Raw genomic sequence first — 20,405 nt, 5'->3', positions numbered from 1 at the left:
GTTACGGTGGGCAAGCAGGAGGTGCGGAGCGGGAGCGGTGCCCAGCCTGAGGCCCCCACCGGCCACTCAGCTCAGCCACAGGGCCCCCCGGAGTCCTTCCCAATCATGCCCCTTGCATGGCTCATCCTTCTCACATGAAGACGGTCTTCAAGTTTAAAAATCCAAGTTGCAGATCGGGGTGCATGAACTCTGCTATGATTTTATCAGACAGGCATCCCCGACGAATGGCAAACATCTAAATTATGGCTTCAGACCCACTTAACAAAAAAAGAAAGCATGTTTCTCCACTTATGTCATTTAAAAATCTTGAATGCGGTAAGCCACCAGAAACGACATCCACCTACCAATGAAAAGTGTTTTCTTTTCGATGCCTTGGGCTCTACGCAGATGGTGCCTGATTCCCTCCCACCCTTGCTGCCCAACCACACAAGCCGCCTGTGACGCCCAAGGGGCCACTTCCAACTCCGACCCATTTAAAAAGAAGTCGTGCCGTGTAACATCTCAGATTGTATTGTACGTGCGTTCTGCAGGCCCTCTCTTTTGACAAGATCTTTAAAAAAGCCTTTGATGTCCGAGGTCTCTAGTCTAGCCACCGCCCCCTCTTTATCTTCTAGAGGGAGGCAGGCTCCCTGGAGGCGGTCTCTCTAGAATGGACCATCATTTTCCTCATCGGTTCTAGTTCTGGAAACCTCTTTCTGCCTGTGATTATTTCTCAAGTCTGATACAGGACTAGCAGCGTCTGCCTATCCTAGGCATTCGAGCAACACTTTTGCCAGAAAATGAGAATGCTATGATGTTGATGTGTTAATAATCCAACAAATTACAGAGCATCAATTATGGGCTAGGTAGGCATCGTCCTGGCTCCGAGGGAGGATGCCCGTCCTCACCTCCCAGGCCTCTGTCTCCCCGGGGCCCAGAGAACTGCGCACACAGTCACAGAGCAGTGGGTCAGAGGCTGGGATGGGGCCCGTCAGTAAGACTGCGGGGTCTGTGGCATTCTCCCTCAGAGGCGAGCTGAAGCAGCACTTCGTGAATGGGTTGCTCTTTCATGATCAAGAGCTCTCCTGTAATTTAATTAGAAGGAACCTCGTTGTGAAGTCATCAGCAGAAGATTATTTATCTTCGAATGAACTGTAACATCTCTAGCGTGGGAGAATGTAATTTGAGAGAACACTGGTAACTTTGCAGCTTAGAGCAATGCCAGCTTCATCAATCTCTGTTTCTCGTGCTCTCAAGAGGCCTGTCTACCCGGTTCAAGGCTGATGAGGGGGTGCTTGGTGCGGCCTGGGTAATTACCAGTGGGTCAAAGTCAGCTGAAAATACTTACTCCCCCGCTAGTGAGCCCAAGGGACAGACACTCCGGCCGTGAAAGCTGCTAGCTGGGGGGCGGCACCAAGCACGATGCCAGGTTCACTCGGGAGCCTTCCCAACCACCGAAGACCCCAGTGGGTCTGTGCTGCTCCTAGCACGAGGCACAAAGAAAACGGAGTTCTGCTTGCTGGCGATTTGCTACGTCGCCTTGGCCTTGATGAACGGGGTGGAGGGAGGACAAGTGGAAAGGATGGGGAGGGTGGAAGAGGAAGCAGGAAGTGAATGCTTTGTACTCCCCTCATTGTTATGTTTGTGCGGTTTGACAAGTGTGATCCTATATAAACGAGTGTGTCCAAGCTGTAAAAGTTAGGAAAGGAATTTTAATCAGCCTTTATTGGCTTCAGAGGGAACACACCTTAGAAGACAGTCGCAGCCCCAGAAGCTAGAGTCATCGTTGACCTTCTCACGACGAACTGCGTCATCTGCCCGGAGAGGGGTTTCTGTCCTCCTTTACAGGTGTTCGGCACCCAAAGCCAGCTCATCCTTCTTACGACCTACTTAAGCTTAGGGATGGGAGAATACTTCTAATCCCAAATCTGCCCATCTCCAAATTCAACTGAAAGCTAAGAAGAAACAAAGCCAAGCCCCTAGCTCCAAAGGCACCAAAGGAAACTGGAAATGGAATCACTGATTCTGGACGAAAGAGGTGGACCTATCAGGTGTTTCTTACATTAACGCAAGGAATAGTAGACACTTTAATATTTGATACAGAGTAAAATCACATGCATAGTGAGGGGCCTCTTGCCAAGATCCAAAAATACCTTGCCAAGAACGAAAGGCTTACGGACAACAGAGTTTCACGTCTTTGTGTAGATAATTGCGTTTCTTGAGAGGATCCCAGAAAACGTTTCGTTAGAATTGCAGACTGTCGTTGAGCCAGAAGCAAGCGTTAACGGTCAAGCAGACCGAGCCTCCTCTTGTGGAAAGAGGACAGAGGACAGAACCTCAGCTCCTTTTCCTATTTGTCATTTCTCCCGTTTCCCTCATCTTGTTTATTACCCAGAGGCCAGTGCTGCTTACATACAAAACAAGTTTAGATTCATCGAAGGAAACTAGTGAGCTTTGAGTTGAGGATGTGACTCAGAACTACACAGTTTAATACATTCAAAGGGAATTTAATAATTAGCTGAATGCACAGGACATTTCTTGGTTCCGCGCCCGTTTGTTGAACCCTCTGACATATGGAGGAAGTTTTCCTCAGGATCAGGTCATTGAAATGACGGAATTGCTCAGCTACCGCAAGGCTTCTAGAAGTCAGGTACATTAAGTCATCACAGCTGTTTCTTTGGGCCTGTTTGACTTCACCCCGTGTAAAGTTGACGGCTAGCCCAATTTTGCTGAGGACTAATTGAGGAGCTGAAAATGATGAGATTAATACAAAATACAGCATCATCCCCAACACCGTAGGCCTTTGAAGGAGGGCCACAAGTGGAGAATAAAAGTTAACGAAGGATAAAAGTTGCTGAGATCAAAGACGTTCTGCTGACTCTTGCGATCGTGGGTGTTAAGATGGGAGAAAGGCTTTGGCCTCCCTGATCTTCTGCTTCATACCTCTGCAGGACATAGTCAGCCCAGCGTGATGGCGCTTCAGGGACTCCAGGCGCCGGTTGAGCACTTCTGTTCTGCCCACCTTCTCTTCCATGTCCCGAAGGAGCAGCTCCTTGCCCAGAAGCCCGCACCTCTGATTCAGCTTGATGTTGTCAGCCCGCAGGCTGTCCCGGGCCTGCTTCCTCCTGGTCAGGATGTCCCTCCTCAGGGCCACCTGGGCCTCCATTTCCAAAAGCTGTGTCTTTTTGCCCACATTTTCTATGTCCACAAAGTGTAACTTCTCCTTCACGTGGGTTATTATTTGCACGTTGTTGGTCATCTTGTTGTGCAGTTTTAAAAGTTCCTCATTTCGCTCCTCCACCTTCTCATTGAAGGTCTGGTTCTCGATCTTCAGCTGTTCAAAATCGATGAGGAGCAGCCCCTCCGTCAGGTCCTCCTGGGCCCTCGTCCGCGTTTCAAAATGCACCAAGCTCTGCTTTAGCTGCACGTTCTCCAGCCTCACGGCGCGCATCTCCTTCTCCTTCTTAGCCTCCAGCTCCTGGATCTGCTCCACCTCTCGCAGAGCAGCCTGGCGACCGCCGCGCATCCGGCAGCTGCCCATGGCCTGCATCACCACCTGCCTCTTGAGGGCCTGGAAGCTTGCCCATTCCTTCTCCACGCTGGAGAGCACCTCCTTGCACTGCTGCTTCAGCTGCTTCAGCTCCTGGTGATACCAGTCCAGGTCGTCTGCCTGTTGCTTCCTCAGCTCCTCCAGCAAGGCCAGATGGCGGAGGTATGCTTGCTCTTTCTCTGGGGCCTCGGGCTCCATGCCCTTGTCGGGCACCTCGGCCGCATCCAGGCCCTTCTTCTTGCGCAGCGCCTCGGAGATCTTGTGCTGCAGGTACATGTTGTAACGCTGGTAGTTGCTGCGCTCTACCACCAGCGACCGGTACTGTTCCAGGAGCTCCGCGCGCAGCTGGTGCTCCTGCAGCTTCTGCGTCTCCTCCGTCCATTCATCCTCCTCCTCGTCCAGTCTCTCACCTTCCTCCTTTTCCTTGCTTTTCACCGGGTGTCCTCGCACACCCCTCGCCTTGATTTCCTCGCTCTCCTCCTCCTCCTCCTCCTCCCCCTCCTCCTGCTCAGCCTCCCGGCTTGGCGCAGCCTCTTCCTGGCCGGTGGTGGACAGCGGCACAGAGACCGCCGGGGGGGCTTTCTTCCTCCTCCCCTTGACCGCCGCTGCCGCGGCCTCCGCTCCCTCCTCCGACTCCTCCCCCTCTTCCTCCTCCTCCTCCTCCTCCTCCTCCTCCGCCCTCTCCTCCGGTTCCGCGGACCCGCCTTCGGGCCCCGGCTGGGCTGTGTCCTCAGGCCCGGCGTCGGCCGGCTCCCCGGGTCCCGGCTCGGTCTCCGCCTCGGCCGGCGGCTCCGGCTCCCCGGGTCCCGCCTGGTCCACAGCCGCGGTGGCCGCCGGCGCTTCCCGGGGCTCGGCGGGCTCGTCCTCCGCGGCACCTCCCTCCGAAGCCTCTATGGTCCCCGGCTCCGGCTCCGGCGGTTCGGCCGGGGAGTCGGGGCCGGGGGTGGCCTTGATCCCGGACAGTTTGGGGGACAGGTTAGCCACATCTCCGTCTTCCCCCCCGAGGTCCCCACGGTGCTCGGAGCTGCGGTCCATCTTCCCTCCAGGTCGGCTGGCGCGGCGGATCCCAGACGCCGGCTGTTGGGTTTCCAGGGGCAACCAGGGGCGCGCGCGGTGGGCCCGGCGATTGGCCAAGAGGCAGGCAGACGCCCGGCCCCCTTCTCCCCGCCTCCGGAGAGAGCTGACCAATGGGAAGCCGCGAGCGGGCGACGGGCGGCATTGATTGGAAGGGGGCGCGGGCTCGTGCCGCGCGGCCTTCCCGCCCATTTCCCGGCGCCCGGCCTGGGGCGGGGTGGCTGGGAGGCGCTAGGAGGGGCGGGCGGCCGGCGCCGGGGGCGCGCAGGCGCAGCGCGGCGGGCCGGGTGCCCGCGAGGTGGCGCGCGCGGAGCGCCTGCGCGGTGCGGCCGGCTGCGGCGGCGGCGGCGGCGGCGGCAGCGGCGGCGGCGGCGGCGGCCGGGCCGGGCCCGAGGGCGCCTGCGTGCTGAGGCGGGACGCGGCCCGGCTGGCCGGCTCCGGCGGCGCCTGGGCGGGGCGGCGCGGTGGCGGCGGGCGCGGGCGGCGGTTGCTCGAGCGCGGCGGCCGGCGCGGGCGGCGGCGCGCTGACGGCGGCGGGCGCGGGCGGCGGGCGGGGGAAGATGGCGGAGCTCGGTAAGAAGTACTGCGTGTACTGCCTGGCCGAGGTGAGCCCGCTGCGCTTCCGCTGCACCGAGTGCCAGGACATCGAGCTGTGCCCCGAGTGCTTCTCGGCCGGCGCCGAGATCGGCCACCACCGCCGCTACCACGGCTACCAGCTGGTGGACGGCGGGCGCTTCACGCTGTGGGGGCCCGAGGCAGAGGGCGGCTGGACCAGCCGCGAGGAGCAGCTGCTGCTGGATGCCATCGAGCAGTTCGGCTTCGGAAACTGGGTGAGCGGCCGGCACGACGCGCACCTGCTCGTTCCGTGCCCGCGCCGGCTGGGAGGCGGGCGCGGTCGGCGCGCCGGTTAGGCTCAGAGAGGTGGAGCGACATGCCCAAGGGCACACAGCCAGGAAGTAGCAAGGTGGGGGTTTGGGCTATGGCTTGGCGACCACAGGGCCCTATTCCCGACCCTGGGAGCAGTTGCACGGGTGTTTACAGAGTGAGGGCGCTTTGGGCCAGACCGCGCCGGACCCGAGTCGCGTTGCTGCACGGAGACAGGTCCGCAGACTTGACAGAGCAGTAGGCGCCCTGAGGAAGGACTTGGTTCTGCCAGAAGCACAGTGGTGGTGAAGGCCAGGCAGGCTTCACACACGCCCTGCCGCTGCTCTCCCTTCTCCGTGCACTTGCTTTGTACGCGGCCGGGTTGGCTCTGCGCCCTTGTCAGGGCGTGTGCCCTGGGGTCCCCTGGCAGGGACTTGTTTATCCTGGGGTGCCCGCAAGGCCCAGGACGTCGTGTGAGGAGTGCTCGGTAAGTAGTGAACAAAGGAGCACAGACCCGGAGGCGTTTGTCCTGGGCTTTTGCTCTCATCAGAAGGGTTGTGCAGAGACTGAGCTGAGTGGAGAAGGTGAGAGCGGGCTCCTTTAGGTTAGCGGGATAGTGTGCTGGGCCGCTCGGGGGAGAGTGGGTGCTCTTCTCTGGACAGTCTCTGGGGAGCTCTCTTTACGCTCGGGAACAGGAAGCTTTCATCGGTGTTAGAAAGGGAAGATCTCTGGCTGGATTCTGGGCCATCTCTGCCAAGAGCTTGTGTCCACCTGCAGGCATCATGAGAAGCAGGGAGCAGTGGGCATGACCCCAGCTCCCTCATCTCTCCAGACCCTCTACATGAGGTCCTCCTACTTCCCTGAGCCAGCATTTCATCCTGCTGCCATTTCTCCAGCAGTGCACCCCTCCTCCTGGGCTTCTCCCCTTATTCCCAAACCTGGCCTGCTTTCCTTCCCATAAAATGAGCCAGTCCTCAGGGACTAACACCCATGCTGCATCCCGGGGAATCCTTACTCCCTTAGAGACACACTGCTGCACAGATTCTCACCTAAGCGCCAACATGGTGATCACCATCCTCTGAAAACCTCATTTTGTCTTGAAGTGCATCGATGTGCATCGAGCCTCTGCACTGTGCGCGTTGTACAATGCTGAAGGACTCTGCAGGGGAGAAAGGCCTCGTCTTTGTCTTCAGGGGCTTAAAGTGTGGTAACCGTTTGAGCCTGAGCCAGGACCCCTTCCCTAAGTGCCAGCCTTCGGTGAGCCGCGGGGGGGCCTCCTCGCTGCTTATCTCACGGACATCTTGACCCTCCGTGACCCAGCTCTCCTACCACCTCACTGAGTGTACTTGGACCGCGCACTCAAGAGGCATCCATCCTCAGGTCCTTCTTGCAGGCCCAGTCCAGCAGCAGCTCCATCTCCAGCATATTTTCAGAATCTAACCACTGGTCACAGCCTTAGTCCAGGCTGGTGTTTATCTGTTGCCTTGACCACCTCTGGGGCCTCCCAGCTGGTCTTTCTGCTTCACTCTTGTGCCCTCCGGCCCATTCCGTGCGCCGTAATCAGAGTGATCTTTGAAGACATTCCGCCTCCCGTCAGCCTTCAGTGTGGCTTCCAGGCCTACTTAGATTACATTTCATGGCCCACAGGGATCTCAGCTGCTACCCTCCTGATCATTTTTTATTTCTACAGATTGGAGTGCTCTTCCTCCAGATCATGGCTCGTGACTGGTCTTTCGGCTTCCATACCAGTGCCTCCAAGAGCCTCCCGCCCCCCATTCTCAGAGTGCTTATCTCCACAGCCGTTGCTAAAAATAGCTGAGGTGGACCCGGAGCTTTGCCGAGTGCCAGGCACTGTGGTGGGCAGTTTGTTTCCCGGGACCTCTTCCCAGCCGCCCTGTGCAGCCGGCTTTAAACGGAGTAGTTTGACGTCAGAGTCTGCTCCCAGCTGCACTGCTCACTGGTCTCCACTCCACAGCACTGGGGGAGACACACGAGGACTAGGCCACTTAGAGTGTATCGCAGGAAGCATGGGGCAGGAAGGGGGCCTCCTGACCTAAAGCAGTGCTTTTGGAACTGGAGTGTGCCTAGGAATCACCTGGGGCGCTTGTTAACCTGCAGGTTCCTCTCCAAGCAGCCAGCAATCTCAGCTGTTAGAGGAGACAAAGCCGGAGGAGGAGGGGCTTGGGCCTGGGTGCTGAGGGTCCTCTCCCTGCTGAACCCGTGGGGGGTCCTGGGGGGAGGCAGAGATTCTGCATGCTAACCACACCTGGAGCGCTGCCAGGCTGCGGGCCGCTGGCATCTCTCCAGCTGTGCGCTCTAGGGCTACCTGCTCTGCCCACTAGACTTCACCGTGCTTCCCCCGAGGCTCTCTGCAGCTCCGAGACGTGCGGTTCCCTTCTGAGCAGATGCCCAGCTGCGTGCACGGAAGCGATCTGCCCCACGCATGCCCTGTGCAGCCTGTGCCAGTTCTGAGTGGGGCTCCTTCACGCACACCTCGTCTCGTGCTCTTCACCACAGCTCTGGGGCTGGGTTTGTAGTTTACAGCTGCAGAGCAGCGACTCGGAGAATTTAAAATGCTTGTCCGGGATGCCTTGGCTTTTCTCATGGTACGGCCAGGGCTCAGATGCAGGCCCGTCTGATTCCAAAGTCTCGGCCTTAACCCCTGGGTGTAAGAGCATTAAGTACTGCGGGTCAGAGGCTGGGAGCTTACTGCTGCAGCTAAAGGTGTGGCTGGCCTGGAAGGGCTTTTCAGAGGGACAGAGTCTTGACCTGGTTCAGGGGGAGGTCGGTCCGTGCCTGGGACTGGAAGTGGGGAGATGACCAGGGGAGGGCGGGAGCTAGGTTTCGCAGGCTGGGGTGCGGTGTGGAGAGAGGCAGCACACGAATCAGCAGCGGCAGCTGTGTAGACGAAGGTGAGCCCGGTCGCCCTCACTTTTCAGATGGCACGCATGATCTGTCACCTCCGGGTGGCACTGCTTTGTGTGGGATTCATGGGGGTGGGGCGATTTCAGCAGATCCTGGGGAAGAGGCCGCTGCTGAAGTCTGGCGCCATTGCTCCCTTTCGTCCTGGGGCTGAGGCACCGGGACCCACGGGGCTGGGCATGGCTGAGGGATGCTCGCTGTGAGGCCGGGAGGGTTTGGGGGCGAGTTGTGTATCTCGGCTCTGACACCAGGCCCCTGCCCTTGAGGTCAGGTGGGGAGATGCCTGGGAATGCAGCAGCAGGGAAGGGTGGGCAGGTGACCCGGAGTTACGTCACCAGGGGTATCCAGAGCCACGAAGCAGCCGGTTTTGTGGTGGGTGCTACTTGTGTTCAGAGTTAGAAGACACAGATCGTGCTGGAAACCGCTGTGGTTGGTGAAGGAACGTGGCAGAGCCGGAAGTTGACCCAGGTCCTCTGACTCCATGCCCAGAACCTCACTGAGTGTGGGCAGAATCCTGGATTCTGTGGAGTCCCGGAATCCCAGGGGCTATATCCAGATGTCCTGAACGGGCATGTGTATGGGTGAGGCCTGGAAATAGGTATTGATAGAGTTCTGGTGCGGCCCACGGGTGCCCATGTTGGGGAACCATGGGAACGTTCACTTCTCACGGAAGGGTGTTGGTGGGAACGGAAGGGTGTTGGTGGGAACGGGTAAGCCCATTCCTTGGGCATCCTGACAATGGGTTCTTAATTGCCGATGAGGGTGGGGAGGGGGAGGGAGGGAGGAGCCTGGGTGGAGAAAGCAGCTAGAAGTAATAGGGTTCTGCAGGGCAGTGGTTTCAGAACACCCTGGAGGGCTTGTTAAAACACAGATCGTGCCCAGTGCCCCCTCCTGGCTCTGCATCAGTAGATCTGGTCTGGGATCCACATGGGAATTTGCATTTCTAACAACTTCTCGGGTGTTGCTGGTGAGGCTGGTCCAGGGACCCTACTTTCAGACCGTCGATGCAGAGTAAGGCATGCCACTTTTTATTGTAGTAAAATATACATAACATTTATCATTTTAACCATTTTTTTAAGTGACCCCGAGATCAAGAGTCACATGCCCTGCCGACTGAGCTAGCCAGGCGCCCCCGTTTTAGCCGTTTTAAAGTGTCCAGTTCAGTGACCTTAATTATGTTCACAGTGTTGGGCCGCATCACCACCGTCCATCTCCAGAACTTTCTCATCATCGCAGACAGAAACTGCCTGTTACACAGTATCTCCCCACTTACCCCCGTCCCCAGCCCTGGGCACCCACCGTCCTGCTTTCCATCTCTGAATGTGACTACTCTTGGGACCTCATATAGAGAAATGCTACACTTTTTGTCCTTTTGTGACTAGTTCATTTCGCTCAGCTTGACGCCCTCCAGGTTCATTCACGTAGCGGCTCACAGTGTCCTGCTAGTTTAAGGCTGACCACCGTCCGGCTGGCCGCCACGGGCGCCTGGGCCGCTCCTAGTTTTGGCTGTTGGGGGTCCGCCACAGTGAACATAGGTGTGCAAACACCTGAGTCCGCGCTTGTCATCCTTTCAGATCAGTACCTGGAGGTGGCGGGCCAGGGTCACCTGGTTACTGTTTTGAGGTGCGTCCTTCTGTCCCGCACTCGGTGAAGCACGCTCTCAGGTTTTTCCGACCTGAGTGGCTCCGTGCCCTTGAGGGTCAGTCACAGCTGTGTGAGCTGGTGAGTTCTGTGGAGTTGAGGGAGGACAGGGAACCTGTGACTGAGCCTTGCAGAACTTTGCGTGTGAACAAATCCCATGAACAGGAGCAGTGGCCAAGGGAAATAGGGTCCTAAATGGCTGGTGACCTGTAAGGACAGATGACAAGCCGCTGTTGGTCCTTGGCCTCTGATGTGGGCGGAGGTAGCGCCCACCAGTGTGTCTGTGGCAGAGGCTCAAGCCGTGGGCCAGGGGCCACACGGGGCGGCGGGGGGGGGGGGGGGGCAGGGTTCACCCCAGACCAGCGGGTGCCCGTTCCTTCCAGCCCCCGCGAGGCAGGCGGCCCTTCTGTCGCCTGTGAGGATGACCGAACGAGGCTGGGGCGGGCAGGCCCGAACCACATCTGAAGCCGCACGGGGTCAGCTGGGAGAGGAGGCCCAGGTGCCGGGCTGGCGACTGGTCAGGCGACACTGGGCCCTGTGGGTGCGTGTCCCCAGCTCAGGAGGGACAGGCGGGCATCCCGCCGCACAGGCTCATCCCTCCTCTTTCCTCTAGGCCTGAGCGGTCCCTCCTTGTCCTTTGGTCAAAGCCCATGGCTCAGCTCTTCATTCTTCCCTGGCCCCGTGCAGGCCTTTGCTCCCTGCTGCTGGCTTGGGGCTGGGGCTGCCCCCTTGTCCCCTGCTGCTCCTGGGGTCTCTGCTGCCAGGGTGGCTCTGCCCGCAGAACCTGCTCCCCCGGGGCGCCGCCGCAGGTTTGCATGCTGGGCCTTCTGGCTGCCTCTGTCCCCTGGAAGCTTCTTGCCTTGAAGAAGGAAGCTCCACCTCCGAGTCTGGCTCCCAAGCCCTGGGGAGGAGGAGAGGGTGCTGCTGGTGGGGGAGGAGCCGAGGTGGCACTCAGTGCTCTCTGGGAAGCTCTGGGGAAGGAGCTGGTTTGTACATGGAGACTGTCACTCTGCTCCGGAGGAGAGGGGAGGAGACGGCCAGCACAGTGCCCCAGCCATGTGCCCCAGAGGTTAGAGGTGGGGTGGCCGAGCCACAGGCGTGGTTGTTCTAGGAGCGTGCGGGCCGTGGTCTGGCCTTGCTCTGCCTTTCTTTTCTTTCTTTCTTTTTTAAAGATTTTATTTATTTATTTATTAAGAGAGCCAGCGAGAGAGAAACAGCATGAGAGGGGAGAGAGTCAGAGGGAGACGGAGGCTCCCCACTGAGCTGGGAGCCCGATGCGGGACTTGATCCCAGGACTCCGGGATCATGACCTGAGCCGAAGGCGGTTGCTTAACCAACTGAGCCACCCAGGCGCCCTTGCTCTGCCTTTCTAAAGGACCAGGAAGCATTTGATTGCAGAGGTCTCCCTGCGGTGTGCACTGTGTCACCGCCCCGCGAGAGGCCCCCACGGCGGTGACAGGGCGAGTGCTCCGGAGCGACACTGTCTGCTACAGAAGCCCCGGGGGGAGTGTCACCTGAGGTTTCACCGCTCATCTGAGCAGCGGGGTGGGGCCCGTGGGGCTGCTGGGGGACCAAGCCAGATGCTACACGCAGAAGCACATACCTGTCACTGTGATGAGTTTTATTTCCTCCCGATGAAGGCCTGGAAGGGGAGGGATTACAGGCCCAGAAGCAGAAGGTGAGAGGATAAGAATCCCAGGCCATGGGTGGTTGAGCCAGAACCTGCACCCCTCCCAGGGTCGGTGGGCTACCACAGGCTCCAGAGGGGATGACATAGGTGTGGGGGGTCTGCACCCAGCCCGGGGGGGCTGCCACAGGCTCCAGAGGGGATGGGGGTGCGGCTGCGGGTGCACGCAGGCCATGGCACCAAGGGGGGAGCCGGCCGGTGATTTCTGTGCACTGCCCTCCCCTTCCCGTCCTTGCTCAGCTGCTGGAGGCCGCTCCAGGGGGGCCGTGAAGAGGCCGGAAGGAGACCAGACCAGCCAGAAAAGGCCGTGGAGTCCTGACTCACTGGGATGCTCCCTTCCTGTCCCGGAGAGCCAGCGTCCTGGTGGGAGTCTAGTGACCTTGGACAGTAGACTTGACAGCCTGTTCGGTGTCCTAGAGGCGTGTTTTCCTTCATTTCTCTGAGGACTCTAAGGAAGCAGCGTACCTATCCTCATCTGTTTCCAGGGGCGGGTGTCTTTTCTTTTTTAGTGAGGCTAAAGGAACAGAACCTGGGATTCTGTCTCCGCGGACCGTGGGCTACTCACCCGAGTGCCGCCGTGTGTCGGGGAAAACCGGCCGCAGGGTACGGCTGTGGTCCTTGCGTCGTTGTAGTGGCCCCTGAGTTGTCCCTGTCTCTCCACATCTGTCCCCCCAAACCCACTTTTGTTGCTTCTGCCTGCCCACCCTTCTGCCTGCCCATCCATGCGTGTGTCCGTCCGTCCGTCCATCCATCATCTAGATTAAGCAGAAACTTTGACCTTGAACACGTGCTCTGCTGCTGTCATATGTGACTCCGGGGCGGTGACGGGACACTCGGGCCCCTTGCGGGAGGCAGGCCAGTCTCGCGTGACTGCCGACGCGTGCAGATGGGAGAGGACGGAGTGTGGGCAGGATGCGGGCATGTGGTGGCGTTCTGCAGCTCTTGCTATTTTTAATCATCTTTTAAAGAATGTTCCTCCCTGTCATTCCTCTGTGGATTCTTGTTAGAACCAGAGCTGTGTCATCGCTCTCGTTGAGACCATTGTGATCTTCGTCTCTTCCCGAGTCTTTGAGAAACTAGGGTTTTGGTGTTTTCCTGGGCCTTTCTCAACGGTCCTGAGACGAACACAGTGGCCTGGGGGCGATTCTCCTTCAGCGGCAGCTGCTGGCCAGTGTCTCTCCTGGCCGTGGCCTTGCAGCTGTCGTCGGGCAGTGGGTGAGGTGGATTGATGACAGAGATTCCTGGGCTCCCAGTGACGAGGCGCTAGCCACTCTGATTTGATTCGTGGCTTCATAAATACTCATAACCTGGGTCCATGCGAGAGCCAGAGTCTGCCTCTTTATGTGAAGAGGGTCTGGGCAACCGAAGTGCCAGCACACGGCTGGCTGGCCTGCTCCCTGGCCGGGCGGGGGGCCCAGGCTGCGGGCGCGTGGTGGTGGAGTCGCCTCGGGGGCCTGGCCACCGTCACTGGTCAGCCTGCATCCGTGTGGCCCTGGAAGGGTGGATGTTTGTGGAGCGGGACATTGCCCTCGTCGCCTGCATGTGACCGTAGAGCCACACTGCACCCGCCATGGCCAGGGAGCTTTTCCACGGGACAGAAGAGTCCTCTCTTGAGTACTCTGTGTTTTCTTGTCTAATATTTGGATGTCAGTCTTAGACCTTTAAATAGAGAATTATGAGGCAGAATTTAACGTTGCTTTTTAGGGGCGCCTGGCTGGGCTCAGTCCGTGAAGTGCCCAGCTCTTGATTTCGGCTCAGGTTGTCAACGGTCTCAGGGTTGTGAGATCGAGCCCCATGTCAGGCTCTACGCTCAGCGTGGAGTTGGCTTGAGATTCTCTCTCTGTCTGTCTCTCTCTCTCCACCCCCCTCTGCCCCTCCCCCACCGCACTCTCCCTCCCTCTCTAAAAAAAGAGAATTTATTTTTTAAAAATAACTTTTGTTTTCAGTTTACCCAAAGAAGTGAAAAAATAGTATGCACAGTTCCCGTATGTGTTCATCCCATAAACCTCCCGAAGTGTTAGCGTCTTGCAGAGGTACGGTGTGGTTCCAGAAAGCAGGATGCTGACATGGATGCAGAGCCCTACCCTCGTGCACAGACCGGGCCTGGGGTCCCACCCAGGAAACCCCAGTGATGTCGCTGACATGTCTCTTCCAGTCACACTTCTTTCTTTGTCTCGCGACTGACACGCTGGAGGGCTGCTGGCTGGAATTTTGTGGAACGTTGCCGTGCTCTGGTGCCGAAGCGCCTGGTGCCGGGCCTGCCGCCGGGAGCAGCGTGGGACAGGGCCGCTCTTCCGACACTTCCTCCCGTTGGGGGATTTCTCCTTATGACTTAGAACCGGACACAGCATCCTTGAGGATGAGGACAGGCCGTAAGCGGGTGTCCGGTGGAGTGGCCCCTTCCCGCTCAGTGCGGCCGCCCTGGCTGGGCCCTTGTGTCCTGATGTAGCCCAAGCAGACAGTGCCCGCCTTCCAGCCCTTTGCACAGCAGCAGCGGCGTGCACTCGCCCTTCTCCCTGACCTGGGAGAGGGAACACTTGCTGGGGACAGGCGGTCCCAGGCGCCCCTGCTCTGGCCCACGGCGCTGAGGCCCCCGGCGGTTTCCGTCCCCTGCGCTCGCTCCCACACTGTCAAAGTTGATGGCAAGAACCTCCGACCGATAACACACCTTGGTTTGGTCAGATACCGACTTGACTTCACTTCTCAGAATCCTTCTGTTTTTCAGGATTTCAGTTTTCTCCGAATGTGGTGCTCCGAGCATCCAGTCATTTTTGAAAGGCAGGTTGCTGAGGTTCAGGGTCAGCGGACTTTTGTTGGGGGGGCACCTGGTGCTTCTGCACACTCGCTGGGCAGCCCGCTCTGCACGTTTTCTCACTGGGCCAGGGCCGGGGGGAGGGGGGCGGGCCTGGGGCCCGACTTCCTAACCAGGCAAGCCTGGATGTGCAGCCCAGCCCCCCCAAGCCTCTGGTGAGGGGGCACCTCAGATCCCTCACCCAGCAGGCTCCCTGGACCCTTGACTCTGAAATTTGTATGGCTGCAGGCTCGCACAGAAGCCGCGGTGAGGGGTGGAGAAAGCCCCTGGGCCGGGCTTGGCCGTACTTCTGACCGCGTGGCCGGGCCCTGGAAGCTCAGACCGGGCGCATGTGGGCCTTTCCGCTCTCTGGACACCCTCATGAGGATGTCCTTTCCTCCTGAATGGACAGGTGTCAGGGATGGCATTTCCAGTGTAGCTTATCAGGGTGGCAGAATGCCCCGTGGCTTGCTCGCCCCTCTGAGTGGGACCTGAGCCGGGCCCCTCATGTGTGCATGAAGCCTCTGTGCATTCTCTGTCCATAGCGTTCGCCGTAAGTGTGGGGTGCGTAGTAGGGCTGTCTCCTTACTCCTCTCTCCTTACTGGTAAGAACCCGAGGCCCAGAGATGGGAAGTGACCAGCTTGGGTCACACAGTGGCCGTAGATGCTGGGGATGGTTGTAGCGTGGTGTGTTTTTTGGGGTTTCTTTTTGGGTAGGGTGAGGCAAATGCTCCCTGGGAAAATATAACGAACAGATTTGATGCAAATGGTAATGGTTTAAAGAAGTTAGTCACGTACGCAGTTCTTCCCCATAAGACCAGAATCTGGGAATCTGGTGTTTGCTCTAATCTTTTGGTTCTCAGGAAGGGTCCTCCCCCGTTAGGCCCCAGCATTGGCCTGGTGCCCGCCCGCCCGCCTTGGAGCCCTGCCCTCAGCGCTCAGTACCCCGGGGAGGAGTGCCTGAGGCCAGGCCCCCAGGAGCGCTTCCCTCCCTTGGTGCCCTGTGTGTCCTCAGTCCTCGGCCGCAGGGGATTGGCTGGTTTTTTGGAATCCAGTTTGGCCTTTGGGGGTGCAGAGACCAAGCTGATCTTGGGGGGTGAGCGGGCGAGGGCGCAGAGTGGCTGGCGTGGCGCCCTGGCGGCCAGGAGAGCCGAGTGCAGGGCGTGGGGGCTGGAGGCAGGGGGCTGAGTGGCTGCTGGTGAATGAGTGCGCATTTTGGGCAGCTACTTTGTGAAGTGGCTTTAGCGGTTGACTGAGGAAGAGGCCTCTTGGCAGAAGGAAAAGATTGGGGGAGTTGTACAATTTCCTCTCGTTAATAACCCTCGTGTTCATGGGTCACCTTCTGTAGGAGTGCGCGCTCGCAGCCCGCGGCAGACTTTAGCTACCTGACTATGGAGGCTGTCATCGGTGATGGCCCCCACTGCTTTAAAAGGCATGCCTGGTCCTCTGTCCCACCACCTAGGAAGGGGACAGGCTGCCGCCTATCCCCTATGCCCCCAGGGGCCGTGTCCCTTTCGGTTCCTGGAGGCAAGGCAGCGCGCTACGACAGGGTCCCTCCTGTGTCGGGAGCCGAGGGGGGGGAGCCCTGGTGGCCCTGGGAAGAGGCGGGGCAGCAGGGGTGTTTCGTGGCCCCGCCCCCCCGCCCCCCACCCCCGCAGTGCAGGGTTTGCGGTGGGGCAGGCGGCACCTCCCCGGATCGTCCCCGCCGGTCCCGTCTAGTGTCCACAACCGCCGGGTGAGCCCAGCTCCGAAGGACGCGCCATCCAGTGCCCTTTGCCGGGGCGGGGGGGGTGGGGGGGAGAGATGCCGGGGACTGGAAGCGGTCCCGGCGGACCTTGGTGGAAGTGGGCAGCGTGCGCGCGCGCCCCCGGGCGTGAGGCTGACTCTCGGAGTAACCTGTGACCCCTGTCGTTGTAGGAAGACATGGCCGCTCACGTCGGAGCTTCCCGCACGCCGCAGGAGGTGATGGAGCATTACGTAAGCATGTACATCCACGGAAACCTGGGGAGAGCCTGCATCCCCGACACCATCCCCAACCGGGTGACCGACCACACGTGCCCCGGCGGAGGGCCCCTGTCCCCCAGCCTCACCACCCCCTTGCCTCCCCTAGACATCTCGGTGGCCGAGCAGCAGCAGCTGGGCTACATGCCGCTGCGTGACGACTATGAGATCGAGTACGACCAGGACGCCGAGACGCTCATCAGCGGGCTCTCGGTCAACTACGACGACGAGGACGTGGAGATCGAGCTGAAGCGCGCGCACGTGGACATGTACGTGCGCAAGCTCAGGGAGAGGCAGCGGCGCAAGAACATCGCGCGCGACTACAACCTGGTGCCCGCCTTCCTGGGCAAGGACAAGAAGGACAAGGAGCGGCCGGCCAAGCGCAAGGTCACCAAGGAGGAGAAGGAGCTGCGGCTGAAGCTGCGGCCGCTCTACCAGTTCATGTCGTGCAAGGAGTTCGACGACCTGTTCGAGGGCATGCACAAGGAGAAGATGCTGCGGGCCAAGATCCGCGAGCTGCAGCGGTACCGGCGCAACGGCATCACGAAGCTCGAGGAGTCGGCCGAGTACGAGGCGGCGCGCCACAAGCGCGAGAAGAGGAAGGAGAACAAGGGCGCGGCGGGGGCCAAGCGCGGCAAGGAGGACGCCAAGGACGGCGAGTTCGCGGCCATCGAGCACCTGCCGGGCTTCGAGCTGCTGTCGGACCGCGAGAAGGTGCTCTGCAGCTCCTTGAACCTGAGCCCCGCGCGCTACGTGACCGTGAAGACCATCATCATCAAGGACCACCTGCAGAAGCGGCAGGGGATCCCCTCCAAAAGTCGCCTTCCTAGTTACTTGGACAAAGTCCTAAAGAAAAGGATTTTAAATTTCCTCACGGAGAGCGGGTGGATATCCAGGGACGCGGCCTGAACGTGCGCCGCTTTGCGGGCGGGCGCCGAGCTCGGGGCGCCGGGCAGCGAGCCCCTAGGACTCGGGGTGAGGGAGCGGGAGGAGACGCTCGCCCCGCCCCCCCTCCCCCCCCCCCCCCCCGGGTTGTTGCTCTTTTTTAAACAGATTGAGTTCCTTTCTTTTAGGCTATAAATTCTTTTCGTGGTCCTCTGAAAAAGCAGCAATAGTAATGATTTTATGTCGGATCATGGGGGCAGCCGATATATGTATATTTTAACTTAGTCCTCAAGTCATACCTGAAGATGACGATTTGCCTTCACTGTTCGGTTTGGGGAATATTACGAGATTGGGTCATTTCCTTTTGTGTCTTCCCTTTGGTACGCAACTCTTGGGCTGTGGGTAAAAGGAGCAGCTTTCTGCTGGGCCCGCCAGCCACCAGCTTGACCCTGTGACGTGACCTCTGGCTGGCCGCCGGGGACGCCCTTGGGGGGGGGCCCACTGCCACCCCCACGGACACCCCAGCACAGCCCCAGCACGTGGCACTTTAGGTGGGGGCCGGGGCGGGGCAGGTGGGCGGCGAGGCTGGAGAACGGCGGGCTGCTTCCTCGGGAGCTTTAGAGGAAGAGTCGCGTGGAACACAGTGTCCGGGCGGGCTTCCCCTCGACTCCTGGCCGCGGGCAGTTGGAGCCTGCGGATCCCGAGCCCGGAAACCACCCCTTGCCTCATTTACTGGGGGCGGAGCCTGCGGGCTCCCCTCGGGCAGGCTCCCTGCTGTGTGGAGGGGGGGGGGGGCGCGCTCCGGGGCCGCCGGCAGGACTAGCAGGGGCGCCAGAACTCTGAGCCAGTCTTCCAGGGGCTGCTGCTTGCTGCCCTTAGGACTTGCAGCAGTAGTAAGCACCCCCCTGACTTGGAAGAACTCGTTTTAGAAATTGGAGTTCTGGCTCTGGCTCTGAGTTCTGGAGTCCGCTTCCTCCAGGATTCTCATGGCGGTTGCAATGACCTTTCCCACTGCAACCCTGACCTTGACCGTGCTGGCCTGGCTAAGCATCTCACTTCAGGTGGTGTCCAGCGGTTTGCGGACCAGCCGGCCTGGCCTGGGCTGCTCGCACAGCAGGCTCTGGCAGCGCGGGAGGGAGCCTTCGGGGCGAGGCCCTGCGTGGCTTCTCTGGGTCCCGGTCTCGGACCACTCAGCTTCTGCCCAGCCCTGCTGTCTCTGCAGGGGCCCTGCTTCCGTGGGTGGACACGGTACCTTCCTCCTGGAACTTGAGTCACCCATCTGTCTTCCTGCTGCTCAGGGTTGGTTCTCCTAAGGCCCTGCTTTAGAGCCGGGGTGACTGCAGAGCCCAGCACTCCATTCTTCCTGGAGCTCATCCTGCCTCTCCTGCCCCCCCCCCCCCCCATAGCTACCAAGAGACTGTTTACCTCCCAGAAGGTTGGGGCTTGAAGTTACATTAAAGTGAAGTTATTAGAAAGACGAAAGAAAAAAAGACCCTCATCATTTCCAAGGACTTAATTACGGTGCCTTTTCCTTTCTTTTTACATTCTTCTGTCCCCCAGGGTAAATTTTTCAGCATTAAATAAAACATTTCAAATATATTGTACGTGGCTTTAGTTGTAAAGTACGTTGTGTGGCGGCAGGTAGTGCTCCCTGTTAGCCAAGCCCGGGACTTCTGTGGTCCTAGGAAGAAACAGCGAGCAGGGGTGGTACTCACGGGGCCCCCTCCACACGTTGTGGCCCCTGGAGGCTCACTGCGGTGACTGAGTGGTGATGGGGATGGTGCCTCTCACCTGCGTTTCCTGGACCAGCGGCTTCTCTGCCCTGGGAGCCAACTAGAACTGCAGACCCTCAGGCCCTGCCCCGCCCGGGATGCTCGGAAACCTTGTCACCGTCCCTCTGTCTGGGCCTCCCGAGCACAGGCAGCAGCTCTTCCCGCCTTTGGCCTTCACTCGGTCCGTGTGTCAGGTTCCTGGTTTGGGGAGGTTCTAAATTTGGTATTGTTTTTGTATGAAACGGCCGCCAGACTTAAGCTGGAGAAGCAGAAGATCCCGGTCAACGTGTGGCCCAGGCCAGCCGAGGGCCGTCCAGTGGAACAATCTGTGCTTAAGCAGGTTTTCGGTATGTGGGTCTTTTTCGGTGGTACGAAGAATCCGTTTAGGCTTGGCTGGTTTAAAACGGTGAATGTGTAAGTGATGTTAAAGTATCGGCAGGTTGTCCCAAGGAAGGGGTACCTTCATCACTGGTTGCTTACCCCATCCCCGCCAGCTGTGCGGCCCGTCAGCCCTTAACGCGGCCGCCAGCTCAGGGCCCTTAAGCTTCTGTATGTAAAATTCATTCCCCTCATCCCCTGAAATCAGGGTTTTGCCAAATTTAAACTGACTTTGAGTCCAAAAAGTTAGTTAATTCAGCCATTCAAAATAATGCTCTCTGGATGGCCCACATGCCGAGGATGTGTAAAAACCAAAACTCTACAATTTTTATCTTTTTACACAGCAAGTGGGGAGCAAAGTGGTGTCGCTGCTGCGTGGGCGCGCCAGCTCGGGAGCGCGTGCGCGGGACCCGTCTGAGCTCAGCGCTTGGGCGTCAAACCCGTTCCTCCTTGCAAGTGGGAGTTAAACCGTCTTGTGACGCAGAAACCCTTTCGCACCAGGCCTCCTTCCCTGCCAGTGGCAGACCACCCCGGGGAGCACGTACCTTACTCCGATCCCGGCCACGAAGGCCCCTTGTGGGCAGACGGCTCCACACGGGCCGGGCCCCGGACGGGAGGATGGGGTGCAGTTGGCAGATCTCATCTCCAGTGCGGAGGGGCGCCTCCCTATATAGTGGCGACGTGGGGTGATGGGAACCCACGGTGGAGCCACAGCCCGTCTCCCCGGGGTGCAGCCCCCCAGCGGTCGTGCCCCAGCTGCCAAGGGAGGGGCAGCACACACAGGGAGAAGTTCGTTTGAAAATTACTTATGCAGCTTTGGGTTTCGAGGTGTTCCAGAAGGTGAGGTGAGATCCTCGCAGA

General features: G+C 59.3%; 2 protein-coding genes across 2 annotated transcripts; one reads left to right on the top strand and one right to left on the bottom strand.

Moving 5' to 3' along the window:
• Nucleotides 1-1,609: 1,609 nt before the first annotated feature.
• CCDC96 (coiled-coil domain containing 96) lies at nucleotides 1,610-4,663 on the bottom strand. The gene has a single exon (XM_027599041.2). The coding sequence runs from the start codon at nucleotides 4,562-4,564 to the stop codon at nucleotides 2,876-2,878; it is 1,689 nt and encodes a 562-aa protein (XP_027454842.2). The 5' UTR covers nucleotides 4,565-4,663; the 3' UTR covers nucleotides 1,610-2,875.
• Nucleotides 4,664-5,091: 428 nt separating this feature from the next.
• Nucleotides 5,092-19,343, top strand: TADA2B (transcriptional adaptor 2B). Its single transcript, XM_027600418.2, has 2 exons — nucleotides 5,092-5,433; nucleotides 16,426-19,343. The coding sequence occupies exons 1-2, from the start codon at nucleotides 5,164-5,166 to the stop codon at nucleotides 17,416-17,418; spliced, it is 1,263 nt and encodes a 420-aa protein (XP_027456219.1). The 5' UTR covers nucleotides 5,092-5,163; the 3' UTR covers nucleotides 17,419-19,343.
• Nucleotides 19,344-20,405: the final 1,062 nt, after the last annotated feature.

This window comes from Zalophus californianus, chromosome 2, assembly GCF_009762305.2.
Source record: "Zalophus californianus isolate mZalCal1 chromosome 2, mZalCal1.pri.v2, whole genome shotgun sequence".
Lineage (NCBI taxonomy): Eukaryota > Metazoa > Chordata > Mammalia > Carnivora > Otariidae > Zalophus > Zalophus californianus.
This window is presented reverse-complemented; position numbering and strand designations above follow the sequence as displayed.